Source organism: Phasianus colchicus, chromosome 4 (assembly GCF_987193195.1).
Source record: "Phasianus colchicus chromosome 4, bPhaCol1.hap1.1, whole genome shotgun sequence".
NCBI lineage: Eukaryota > Metazoa > Chordata > Aves > Galliformes > Phasianidae > Phasianus > Phasianus colchicus.
Window position 1 is genome coordinate 21,697,021 of NC_143439.1, and position 14,716 is coordinate 21,711,736.

The 14,716-nt window shown below is 37.8% G+C and overlaps 1 protein-coding gene across 5 annotated transcripts in view; it reads right to left on the reverse strand.

Moving 5' to 3' along the window:
• TENM3 (teneurin transmembrane protein 3) overlaps positions 1-14,716 on the reverse strand; it is a 583,022-nt gene that overhangs the window by 114,694 nt on the left and 453,612 nt on the right. For all 5 annotated transcript variants that reach the window (XM_090138907.1, XM_090138906.1, XM_090138905.1 and 2 more), the window contains one exon: positions 1,152-1,390. In XM_090138907.1, coding sequence (XP_089995033.1) covers positions 1,152-1,390 — 239 coding nt within the window. The remainder of the gene's footprint in view (positions 1-1,151; positions 1,391-14,716) is intronic.

Sequence of the window (14,716 nt, forward strand, 5' to 3'; positions counted from 1 at the left end):
GCAACCCAGTTTCTTGCATTGTTCACAGAAGCTTCAGCCCAGAAAGAACTACTTCAAAGGCTTTACACAGCTTATGCTCTGCCCTGGATTGAAATGTAGAAAGCCTGTTTCAACAAAGGCAATGAAGATTTAGGGATCAGAGGGCCTGCTAGGCTTTGTTATTAATTTACTCAGATTTTAAAATGAAGGAGAGAAGGAGAGATTGACTCTTCCCCTTTCTATTTTCTTTCCTTGACTTCCTAAGACTCTGAATTTGAGTGAGAGCAATGCCTTACAAAAAAATCAGACCCCTATGCTTTTATTAATATAATAGTGCTGACTTAAACATCTAATTAAAAAATCAGTTAAGAAAAGTCTCTGAAAACCAATTAAGGACTCAGAGATAACAAAATACGTAATCTGGACAAAGCCACAGGATAAAGTACATGCACATTAAAAGCCTGTTCTGCTCCCATACAGAAGTCAGTAACGTTTATCTCACAGTTAAGCAGTTACCTGTCGAAAACTCAAATGATATATTCATAGCAAATATTTATGAAATTAAATAAAGTAATGAAAAAATAAAAAAAATCATATAGAATACAAACTAGGAAAGAGTACTTAAAAAACAGAAAACAAAATTAAAAAAACCCTACAGAGGAGAAAGAAGCCTCTTCTCCATGTTGTCCTTCTGGACAATTATTTTCTCTACCTTGCAACCAAAGTCTACATCACACTTCTGCGTTAGCTGTACACACAAATATACACGTATATGGTAAGTGAAAATTATAACTCCTAAATGCTTCATTACTTGTATATAACTATATATAACGCATAACGAGAGGAAAAGAATTCCACAGGCATGCTGCAAGTTGTGTTTTGTTAGCAAACGTTACAGCCTTCATTTTACAGATACATTTGTAAGGACTAGACACCACATAGCTTAATTGCAATTCAAATACTTCTTTGAAGTTAATTCAACTGCTGCTGCGTCACAGAATGCTTTCAAAGTACTCAGATTTTTTATTATCTCAAAAGAATCAGGAGTTTTCATTAAGTCATTGTTGTGGTTTTTACTGTTACCAAAAGCTTTGCTATACGTGAAGGTTAATATGGGACAGTCCATCTGACATCTCTATTGATGATGACAGTTATAAAAGAAAGGAACTCACCTATGAAGTAGGACAGCAGTATTGCCAGCAGCACTGAGACTCCTACAGCACAGAGAGCAGTACATTTCCAGCTACAGTACTTCGAAGACTTCTTGAATTTAAAAGCACTTCTGGACAGAGTGTTCCTAGGTAGTGGCCGAGTAGGAGGGGAATAAACAGAGCCGGATGCCATTGTGTACCCTGGTGTTGCAGTACTGAACAGCGGTGTGGTCCCTGTTCCTGTTTTGAATAGGAAATGCCTGTGGAAGGAAAGAGTGTGTGGTAAAGTACATACATAAATTGAATTGGAACATGGGCATTCATATTGTTTTTGACTAATATCGTGTATTTTTCAATTGCCTAAGAGCATCCACTCTGCAAAAGATCACAGTAGCAACACTGGTCACAGAACTTGCACTCCAGAAAGGCACTTTCACTTGAAGAGCAGATTGAAAAGCCCCAAAATATTAGTGATACAGTGTTATACAGAAAGGAAACAAAACTACCAAAAAATACCTTCTGGTAGAGAAGAGGTATCTCAGAGTTTACCCAACGAGTAAAGGACAGGCTTTCTGCTGCTGTTTATTTTTGTTGGCTTCAACTACAGACTACAGGGAACTCCATTAAAAAGTCAATATTATGCAGTCTGACTGTAGCCCACACTGCTTATCGCATTCTCCTGGGTCAATTACAAAGGAAACAGCAATCTCTCACATAAACTTCTGACAATTTTGCCCAAAATCAGTCAGTTAAAAGATGTTCTTTATGTTCTAACTACGCACCTTGCTAATTTCTATCTCCTCACACACAGCGTTCCTCTATCAAGATCTGATTTATGGACACAGCAGCCAGTTACAGTCTGGCAAGTAATCTAAAGACACATATTTAGTGGGTGCCCTGAGCGAACCTCAGCCAAAATTAGAAATGAGAAGCAAAGCCAAATTTAAGACTCTGTGAGTTAACAACAAATTTAAATGAAACTTTCTCAAGGAAATACTACTCCTTGCGTTTACCTACATTCTATTTTTGTTCACACCAGCATAATTACTTCAGAAAAGCCTCTGAAAGGAAGCACAGCATGTAGGCATGTAATACCTGGAGCTCTTCTCTAGGCACACATGAACAACTCCACAAATAAGCAAAAAATCTTGGCACTGGGTCTTTTTCCACTGATTTGTTACATTGGCGACTCCGATGTGTAAGGCTTGGCCTTCAGCAATTAGGCTTTGCAAAATGAATATGTTACATGTAAAAACTGTAAGGAAGTCATTGTGGAGAATTTCAAACTTACCAGGTGCAAAAGCAGCTAAACAAAACTCCACAGGAGTTTGCATTCTTGAGTAGGTGAGAGACACTCATGAATTGTGGACATGCAGGTTCTTCTGAAGCCAAGTAAGGACATGTCTATGTCATTTTTGTCTACTGCATGCCTTATATACAGTATAGGTCAGAGGCTCTAGCACAGTGTGGGCTGCCTTTGGAGGGAAAGGCCCTCTAGCTACATCCCCAGACATCAGGCTCATCAGGACTGCTTCTCTGCTGACAGCACTTTCAACCTCCAGGGCCCATGCCTGGATCCTTGGATAGCAACATGCCAACCTATACTGGTACAACGGCTTCATCAGAAATGCACTGTAGAGACACTGAAAATTAATTTGCCCCAGTGCAGCATGAGAGAAATAACAGCAGCAGATAGCAGTTTGTTATGAATTTGATCATAATGGCATAAACCCCCACCTTGAAAATATTTCCATCACAAATAATGCCATGAAATATTCTATACGCAGGTTACCACATTTGGAATGATATGCAACTTGCTGTCAGAAGCAACAGATGGATGTATATTAGATCTACTGATGCACAACAGCACACACAAGTTTTTCTGAACTTCTAAGCAAAGAGGATTACTAATGATTTCAAAAGACATTGCCCTTGTGGTTTAAATCTTCTCTAAGACAGTGCTTCATTACAAGTTGTGACATTTTCTAAGTAGCAAACACAAAAACCAACAATGTCTAGCCTAATATAAAAAGCGTTACCTCTCAGAACCATTAGTTTGATTTTACGGACTCACAGAAGCATGTGGGTTCATTAAGTCCTGATAAAGAGTCTTATTCACTTGACCTTTACTGCTCTTTCATTTCAGGCTATAAAGGTATCTTCAGGTACATGCACATAGATCCCAGGATAACAACTAACACAAAGAAAGCTGTTTCCTCCTCAATATATAATGAGTACTGCTTTAGGGGACAGAAAGGAAGCCATTCAGCAGATATGATAATGGTCCTTCTAAACATCAGCTTCCACGTTAAAAATAAGAAGTTGTCTGTGCAACCTGTGATTTTAACATCCACCCATCTCACTGTTAGGCTAAACAGACGGAAAACGGGAACTTGCATTATATGAACACTTGCATGAAATCTTATACAGTCCTAGCTATAATAAAACAATGCAACAAAACCATCAGCATCTGATTTTTTTTTTTTTTTGTCTGAGCAAGCAAGAACTGAGATGTTGGTATAGCATAACTTACACCTAGAGAGCGTAATCCACATTCTCAAAGCCTTTGAGGAGTTAATCCCACAGATAAATCTGGGAGATGGCCACGTATCTGTGGTGGTGAGAGCTGTCACAGCTCTGACAGTCCACCTCAGGCATCAAGGCAATGAAAGAAAATTGCAACTTTTATATGTGAATTCAGCAGTGTGCAGTCTTAGGCAGCACACAGCACGACTCCTCACTTCAAGCTATTCCTCTTTTCCTTTGAATCACATTAATACAATGGCAGAGTGGTTGTACTGGCTGGCTGGAGGCTGCTGGGGGAAAAATCCAGAGAGAGTAAAAGACTGACAAAAAAATAAGAAAAAATACAAAAAAACCAACTGGCATCTTCCTCTGGGTAAAGAAAATGTTTGGCTTTTTCTTTTTCAATAAGCAAGGTTACTAACAAAGTGGTCAGAGACTCTCCTTCTACATTAACTCAGAGTCATCAGTATTTAAAGTGCAATGCTATCGGGCTTGCACATCTTGCCTGCTTCTCCGAGCCACGATCCTGCGAGACAGACGTGCAGAAGGATGTGGTATCTGACAACAAATCCAGGCTGCTTCCAGATAATGCTGAAATTCTTTACGCTCTTGAAATATAATCTATCAGCAAACAATTTTAATTATCTATATATCCATTTATCTTGTCTTTTCAAACCATGGAACTCAAGTAGCTACTTTTTAAAGCCTAAACTGTTTGCACTACTTGACCAGGCACCAACTTACCACCAATTACATTACATTTAATCTCATAGGAGCCTTACAGCATCTATAAAAGCGTATCCTTCCATTCAAAATTGATCATTTAACAAGCACTTGCTAGATCTTCCGTAAGCAGCACTTAAAATATTTTATTAAAGCTTTAAGAGTACAAAATTCCACTGAATCCTGCAACTATTTTACAAGACCAGCTAGTTCTACTGTTATTCAATTCACTTTTTGAAGCAAATAATGTTCTATTTCAATGTTTATTCAATATATACTTCCACCTACTAATTCAGTAAGTATTTCTATTAAAAAGTGCAGCTAATCTTAACATTTTAAAGGGAAAAAATTTAGTACCTAAAAGTTATGAATCACAGCTCTGCGGTAAAATACAAAGTTATGTCATAAACTAATCCTTTGCTTGCAAAGACAGCTGGGAAGTCACCTTGTTTCACAATGTGCAGACATCGTACTAAACTTTCCTCTCTTAAGAGACAGAAATACAGTACCAAAACTCTAATAAGAGAGGACAGGAGCTTCTGAATAAAAATGAAATTATCATGCTTTTAATTTAACTCAGTACAAGGAACTGGTACATACAATTTTTTTTCCTCCTCAAGCTGGGGGTAGAATTCACACCAAATAAGATTTTCTCTCTGCTGCCACTTCCTCTACGGCAAATAAAATTGAAGTAGTCTCTACTAAATTCAGTAAATAGGAAAGCGGGATGGGAAGAAAGTGATAAAAAAACCCAGGAGTTAGGCAGAAAGATTACATTAAAACTGTGGCCTCTGAGAAATGGAGATGGATTACAAAACCATTCAAGGACAGTGAGGCTCAAACCCTAAACCCAAATACTTCCGACATAAGGTAGCACAGTGCCCAGCAATGGAAATACAATTTAGAATAACTTTGACAAAGACTTTTCACCCCAGTTCAGAATAAAACAGATACTCCACACTTATGAATGCAATGTTACATAAACACGTTTGGAAGACTCTAAATTCCAGAACACCAGAAACTTAGACATTATACCAAAAAAGTATCTGTGACAAGAAGGGCTATTCTATATTACCTTTAAATATGTTGCTCACAAACTTTATAAAATTATTGAATATTTTTAACATTCATAACATAACATCTACATTAGGTACATCAGTTTTTTAGCTTATACCAAGATTGCTTCAACTTGCAAAAGGTTTGTGGTGATTTGCAGTTATGATTTCTCTAGTATTGGACATCATATATAGAATGCTTTATAGACATTTGGAAAATATGAAAGAGCTTATCTTATCCTTTCCAACACCCTTCTAAGCACTGTTTTAGCTTTGTATCAGCATATGTTATGCAGCACAAGTACACCAAGTGCAGAATCTCACAGAAAGTCTGTCACAACATTCTAAATTCATACTAAACAAGGAAATGTGAAGGTCCAGTGAAATTCTTCTGAACTCCTCTAGGCATGTCAGAAGATACATCACGTTTTATTACCATGACAGAGATATTTTCCTGAAGTGCTGTTACTTAGATTATGATGGTGACCAGATACTGCTGTCACAGGTTAAAGGTCAATACCACCAGGCTCTGTGAAAACCAAAACACTCCTCACCTTAAGGATAAAATATCTTCAATTAAGAATAAAACCATATTTAGAATATATGTCCTTAAAAAACCCAAATCCCTCCTTCCCATATATTTGAACCTTATGTACTGTCATGTACTATTCGCACTTAAAGAATCTGGAATGCAAAAAAATCAATTAGTTTGGTCATGTTTCTGAATAGAAAGACTTCCATGATTAGAAAAGGAAACCATGTGGTATCACTGCACACAAAATACCAACACAGACTGAGGCTTTCTTGTAGTGCTGTCTTCTATACTGCCCCAATTATTGTCTAATCATTTCATGATGGTTTTAACTCCACATGGCTCTTCTAGTCATTACAGACCACTGTAGGAAGACCACTGAGGAAGGAAACACTAACGCTCAGAAGATTTCAATGCAGAAGTCATTCTTTTTTCTTAGACATTCTCCCTTTCCTGGGAATTTGAAGTGGTCTTTGGCTGAAAAACAGCGTATGGGGAAGTCTCCTATGAGCACAGGTGGTAACACAAGCTTGTTAGTTTGCTTCAAAAAACTGTATAGAAAAAAGATCTCCTACTTGATGGAGAACAGTTATGTATTTAGTAGTAGGGAAATAAGCAGAAAGAATCCTTACAACGGCAAGGTAGATTACCAGAGAAAACATCCTGTCTAGAAGAGGACAATACAAAGTGCAGAACTAAAGTCTTCCAAACAACTTATCCAGTAGTAGTTCGCTGTCTCTAAATTGTCCAAAACTCAGGCTCCTACTTAAGTCTTGTGGTATTCTGTTGCGTAGACTAAACATGCATTGTGTCAAAATGTGTTTTCTTCCATCAATTTAAATTCAACCGATCATTCCCTTGTTCTTTTATAATGAGTATGTAGTGTTTGCCCTGTGGTACATAAAAACAACATTTCTATAAAATTACTCTTCGATTCATTTTATTTCTAGAGTAGAACATATAAAGATATTAAAAAGTAATTGCTTAAAGCAAAATAGGGAAGATTTAGGGTCAGGCAAAAGCAACTATGGAGTTGAGAAAAGCTATTTTCAGATACCTGCTGTTTTGGTGCAGTATACAACAAAACCGACATCTGGAAGACAACAGAACAGAAACTGACAAGTAGTGAGAAAGTAGTAAGAAAACCCTTCCCTAATGTTTATTTTTTGATATGACTCTTTTACCTTTCGGTACCAACAGATCTCCAAATTCGTGAATATATCTGTGAGTCTCTGAAATTTTACTTTGTTTAAGTAACAAGGCCACCAATCTCATAACTTTGACTCCTTTGTTGTCTTTGTGATTTGAGGAAAAAACCTGAATGTAACAGGCAACTGCCAGCATAGGAGATTACTGCTGGATGCACAATCACTGCATTTTACTCGACTTTTCCAATCAAGGAAGAAGTCATTCTGTCTTCTGTAATCACAAGCTAACCACTTAGTGAAATGAGCACACCCATTTTCATACTGTGGACACAGGCTGATCTCCCCTCAAACACTAACTCAAATCTGCCACTAGCTCCTTCTATTAAAAAATATCTATTCACCTCTAAGGAGTGTTGAATCTGTGGACATTACTACACCAAGAAATAAATTTGTAAGCAAGCTGAGGTAAATGTTCTTATCTGTTCTGCTGCAGTCCTCAATCTGTTACACTGGATTCGCTCAGAAGCATGATGCAGTATATCTGCACCTTAGATACCTAAAAGTGGGTACACATCAATCATATTCTGATATCCTCAAGTGGTGGAAAAAACTTCTGTTGAAAATACTTCAGCTGAACGCACACTGAGAGAAATGTACACTTTAGAGAATTTATGTCTTCGTGATATAAATTTCAGGACCAGTACTTCAGGAGATATGACTTTACTGCTCAGAAAGGGATAGTAATACTAATGGCTTGATTTTGATGTTTCTTATAGTGGTATTACTGAATTTCATATATGGTATTACTGAATGTGTTAGAATAAAACTGTAATTAATCTATTTTGAATTGAATAAAGCTGTGGTGCTTGCTGACTTGAACAAAAAATAGAATTGGAGGTTTTGTCTAAAAATGGTCGCAATTCATAATTTACCTTTTGGGAAATAGCAGCAATCAGTAATCCTACTTTTTGAAAGTATAGGAGCACCTTGTATAAAACTTTGGCAGCACACAAAGCCAATGTAAGCTAGCAAACACATGGGAACCTACAGCAGATCTTGTTATTTTTCTAATGGTTCCAAAGAGAGTAGACAAGAGATAGCAGAGACTCCTGAGGTGTAGAATCTCTCGTTCTCTATCTTGAATGCTTCCTTCCTGACACAAGCAGAGATAACATGCATCTATCTCTATGAAGATTGAGTGTTCTATTTGCCACTATCATAAAATAAATAAATAAATAAATAAAAAAAATCAATGAATCTTAAGGAATTAACTCTAAGAGAGTAACGGCTGCATTTGGCTGCAGATATCTTACCTTGATCCAACTCTCATGTAAGTTTTTGTGTTTATCTCCCCCTGACTTTCCTTAAGCCAAACCAGCTGATTTTTTCCCTCCCAGGAATGGATTGCCATGCTCTTTCTCTGCTTACAAAAACCCTACCAGATACATTAGCCGTCAGAAGACACAGAAAACCATTAACTGGAGGAAAAAAAAACAAAACAGCAGTCTGAGATTGCAATCAATCACTTGCACTGCATCTACTGGCTGGTGTGTTCTTGGCAGACCCTACTCACTCTGGATGGATCTGGATTCTCTGAGTGAGACCATGACCCTCACCTGTTATTTGACATTAGAGAGCTCAGCCTGGTTCACTAATGGATAGATCACATCAATAAATCTGATTCCTTGCACTGAGTTGAAGAAGCAGATGGAACGAGAAGATTAATCTCTGCCGACTGACGTTACAAAGAAGATGTAAAAGAGATAACAGAAATTACTGGCTAGGTCTCATATGAACTCTGGTTCACTGATGCATGAGATCAGCATTCCCAGTAGGCTCTAAGAGGAATTGGATTTTTGTTTCTCTGTGAGCACTTTATGCCTGTCTTCATCTTCTGTTAACATTTGTCTGAGATGAAACCTTGTAGTTGGTGGTGTTTGCCCTTAGCACCACTCTATGACTGACTTCCACAGAATCACATGGCCACATTTAACGTAAATCCAAGACAACACAGAAACTACATTATGTTGTGAATGTCTTATTTTGTTTTCTCTGCAGAACTGCAATAAAAATTGTAGAGGAAAAAAGAAAAGTGAATTTGTGCTTTTTCGGAGCCAATATTAAAGCTATCATAATCCTAGAAACAGCTCCAAGATCAGATCAAATCATGATCAAACTTTGGGAGAAAGACAGAAAGAGAGGAAAACTATTATCCATATGCATAAACAGAGGAAACATCTGTGGGAACTGGAGATAAGCCTCTTCTTACAGCTTATTCAAATGTTTCAGAGAAACACTTTACACATGGTAACACCTGCTTGACTTTGGCTGAGTTTACACTGAGGACCCACTTTCTTTACAAACGAAAGTCTGGAAGCCAAGAAAGAAAAAAACTAGTAGGGCTGAGAGTGTCTTCCTTAGTCTTTGTGTATTCTTCCACATTTGTTCCCTGACAGGTTACTGCTGGCTGGTGCTAAAGAAAGACCGGAGAAATGAGGCATGGAAACCTGCAGCAGAAGCTTCCAACAGAAACCCAGACACAAGTACACCTCAATTGGTTCTGAAAGCTATAGTCCAAAGCTTCTTGTCTTTAGGAGTGCAGGAATAATTCTCTCCTTTTGCAAAGTATCCGCATTCTCAGTGGCATAAATAAGAATACAGAGCTATAGTATGCACATGGCACTTGTAAACATCCTAGTAATAATTCTTCCAAATTCAGATTAGGGCAGATTGCTCTCTCCCAAGAAAGAGAGTTTCACTTCACTGAGATACATACATATATACACACACACACCTAGGATCAAAAGAATCAGAATAATCAGGCTGTCCTGAGTCTGCTCGTGTGCTCCTCTCTGCTGTATGCTGCACTCTGTAATGATGAGCAAGGGAAACAAACAATGCTAAGCTGTACTTTGTGTTCAGAAGTGAGCAGGGGAATCAGATGCAAAGATGCTGCATGGGCAAACAAAGAAAGCTGGCAGTTTTAGTTACTCATATTCTTCTCTGCAATATAGTCCCATTACTTGCCTCTTCTACAGAAGAGAGAGAAACTAGATTCATATACTGCTCAAACAATATGAATTGACTCAATTCTCCTTACAAGCCTCTTCTGGGTTTCTTAAAAGTCTAACTTTCAAATTGACTTCCACCTAGGTTACAGTAAGTGACGTGGCCACTATCACTATTGCTGATATTCACTTCAGAAGGCGGTACCAACTGCAGGGAACAGCCTTGACAGCCCCTTCCCGAATTTCTGGGTAGCGACAGTACTTGTGCTACACATGGGTGTCCAACTTTGCTTGTCTGGGCCACACTGAGTGAACACTACAGGGCCGCATCTGCAAGGTTGCTCCAAACAACAACTGATAAAAAGAGCACAATAACACTCTATTAAATAGAGTAAATTCCCAGCTACAAAACACTATTTTTCAACACTGTCACCACCATCAGCTGTGCATTTTCACCAGCAATGAATAAGAACCTGCACGCTGTGCTCATAACAATCTGCGCCAGCAGATGTGACTGATTGTCACTGCTGCCACTGTGAAACGTGCCACCCACTGCATCGCTGCACTCACATCCACTGTTCAGTCTCCAGAAGAGTTCAGAAAGCATCACTGAATGTCAATGGGTGCAATTTTTCTGCATGGAGAAATTCAATTTCATCCCTTTGCTTCATCCGCACTTCCATGTCAGAAGCCAATTTGTCAGACTGCCCCTCTGCCGCCATCCCCATGCCCTGGTTTGAGCCCAAACACTACTGTTGACACGTCCAGCTGGTACTAAGCAATGGCTGTGTGCCTATGGCAGAGCTGCCACCATGATGGCACAGGAAGAGCTGGGCTAGGCCAAGCTGTGGGTGCGACATGCCTGTGCTACTTCAATTCTCATCTCTTCAAAGAATGGGAGGTTAAAGGAAAGAATTTGAATTTTACATTGAGGACTGGAAATGCTCAAGTGAGCATAAGGATTTATATTACAGTTCCTCATCTTGTCCTCTGCTCTTCTGGAATCATATCTCAACTGAGACAGAGGTCTCTGAGATTAAGAATTCTAATCTCAACTACTTCCTCTCTTGAAACACTGAATAAATTAGGCGTTCAGGGGAAAAAAAAAAATCAAAGAAGAAAGGCACTACATAAGTACTCATCTAATCTCTTTCAGTATCTTTGCTGTCTTCAGTAATCTGAGAGAGCAATTGCTGCAAATGCCTTGAAATACACACTGAGACAATTTCAAAAAAGCAAATGCGGTTCAAGAGAGAATCTCAGAGCTGTGATATTTACCCAACAGTTTAATTCAGAAGCTGAAATTTCACCTGCAGTAGGAAGACTTGACTGGGCTACTGGACATTTTAAAAGGAGCTAAAATCAGAGAGAAGTTAAAGAAGTGAAATATTATTCTGCCACTGGCTGAAAGGATCCCATTCTGCCTCAAGCTGCAAGCAGGCTGAAGTTTCCATCATCACAGATCTGTGAACTTCAGCTCACTTACAGATGTCCATAGCTGCAGCTCCCTTGCAATTCAGGGCCTGGGATAATCCATTCTGAACTGTATGCTGCCACTGCTGCTCTACCAGCAGTCACTCAAACAGCCAGATTCATGTCACTGCAGTGACAGCACTGTCATAATCTGAGTTAGAGCCACTGCCACCAACCCAGCAATTCCACGCATACATGTGATGCACATATCACTCCTATCTTCTAGGCTCTTATGATTCCTTGTTGGGAACTTACATACTACACTTGCACATTCTCGTATATGCAAAATACCAAAATCTGCAAAAAGACTTGAGGGATCAGCATTCAGAGATTCAACAAAGCAGAGGATCACACCTTGTGCTCAGACAGGATCCTCTGCTTTGCTGAATCTCTGAATAACAACATCCATTTTTTGCTGATGCCTTTTTTTGAGCTGGACTTCTCACTGCACAACCAACATTAACTGAGACCTTGGATTTTGACATTATGAAGCCATTCAGGTCTTGGCTTTGTCACAGTATTTGGTAATGTTTTCTTACTTACTTGGATGTGCTTGAAAGAATTCACAGAATCTGTTGAAATTATCTTCTGATCCAACATAAGTTGCACTGATTGGGATGGCATGCTCAATTGCAAGCATGTAACTGTAAACAGATGTTAACTTCTAACATGTAACTTACTATATGTTTATCTTCATTGTTTCTTACTCTTTTAAGAAACTTACTATTGCTTCACTGTCTTTTACCAAGTTTACTATTGAAACGTGGTTCCTTTTTTTTTTTTTTTTTTTTTTTTTTTAATTTGGGAAGAAAATTCAGAGATTGTATTGAAAAGCTTTTTGTTGACAAAGAACACCACAGATAGAAAGTCTCGAGTGTGATTACTCCTAGCTTCTCTTCTACGACAATATACAACAGCAGCCAAGGCTTCTCATTATCTTGAGACTATCTTACAGGTGATGAGTTACGTGCTACTGGACTGGGCTTCGTAAGCACTCACAAACAGTAAAGGTCACAGAACAATTTTGGTTTTCATCCTACTCAGTCCCTAATGCTATAGCATTTACCTTGCCCAGCAAACTAGTTTCTCCTGAACTAATCCAGCCTACCCATCTGTACAGCTACATCTACTCCTTTTGTGCCCAGACACATCAAGATTTCTCCCCCTACTCTGTGCTCCTGACTTCTTTCCCTCTTGAATCTAGTTCAAAATGGCCTTGTAACAATCTGGCCACTTTTTTAAATTGAACTCCCTTAACATCCTCCCCAGCACATGAAAAATATCACCAGTCTTTGCAATCCCTGGAAATAAGGCTCTTGAGTACAACAGGTCTCCAGATCCTATCCTTGTAAAAAATTAAATGTTCAGCAGATGAAGCAATTCTATAAATAACTGGAAATATAAAGGATTTATTTAGATTCTGCAAGAGATCTAAATACAGTCATTCATTGATAGAGCATCTTTTCTTCTCCCAGATTCTAATAGATACCTCGGTAACTCAGAGGGATGTTAGGTAAAAGAAAAGCAGGCTCTTTACTTCAAGCTAAACTGATTTGTTACGACGCATACAAACATTTTTACACATTAGGGAAAAGAGCGACCATTCCAAGGAAAGCCAACAATACATACCATTAAAATAACTTGAGATTTCTAGATGAATTATGATAATTAATGCATAGTGCACACAAATACTAATATCTCAAAGCTATAAACAACTATTCCTAAGATCTAGGCATATGAATCATTAGAATTTCTATGCAAAATGTCTTTTCCCACTATCATTATTAACACTAAATTGTCAAATTCATTAGATTAACATTCATACAAACTAAGAAATACTATACCATAACGTAACACACACGACATGAAAGCGGAGAAACAAATATTAATGATTCTAGCTGTGACACAGTATGTTAGCAAGATTGATAAACTGAATTTTCATGCTGAAAGCATATTGCAGTTTCAAATCTATTATGCGTTGGAACTGATATGTTATTATCTCTGGACAACTTTCACGCCACGAAATGATTCCTACTAGCATAATTTTCAAAGTGAAGGGATCACAAACAAGATAAATTTCATTGTACTGCTACCTGAACTAGCATAAACCAACAAGAATTTCTTGTAATATAGTCCCCATTTGCCAAAATATCTGCATTTGGTGGTCCCATTGCAAACGTATAAAGCATAAACCAGGCATGTTTCCATTAACTCTGCTTCAGCAATTACACATCCAAATCAGTATTCCATGGCACTGATCTACAGGAACAGTATCATTTAGCTTGTGTGTTGTTGTTGTTTTTTTTTTTTTTAATACAGTATGCTTAATATTTTTAGTTAACAAAAAATAGCCTTCCTGCAAATATTTGCAGTATCTCTGAGTTTGCTGAAAAGTATTAACTAATTGAATTTAAACACACAACTCTCTTACTGCAGCCGATTTCAATTTGTATCTAAGGGAAATTTTAAGAGTTTCTTGGAATGTGAAGCAGATCAATGTACGGTGTCAATAGATTTTACAGATTAATTAATTATTAGCAAGCTGATGCAGAAATCCTCAATTCAGTCAAATAGTATCTCACCTTTTTTTATATTTTAAGATTTAAAATTAGCAAAACAGAATTTGGACAAAGTACTCATTTTTATCCTACCACTGGAGAAAAAAAAGGTAAATATGATTAAAAATTCTTTTCTGAAACTGAACATACTGTGATGATTAGCAGCCTGGAATTCACCAGAAATTACATTGCTTTGTCAGGATTTTTTTTTTTTGGGGGGGGCGGGGGGATGGGGTGGGTTAGAAACTGTGTATACTGATTTGATAGACGACAAGCAAATTGCAGTTTGAACAGAGGACAGATATTAATGAAAAAATAAACAGACATGGAACAGTTATATAATAGAATTTGATTAAATGAACTAAAATGTTAATTTGTATGGAATTCTTTTTTTTTTCTTTATATCAGCAGTACGTGCCTGCATATATATATCTATTAATCAGTAGTTCAAATTTCAAACCAACTGCTCAAATTTGTTTCAGATGAATTGCACAATTCTATTTAAAAAAGCAACCCTTCATTTGGTCATTGCCTATGTTACAATAGTACTTCACCATATTTCT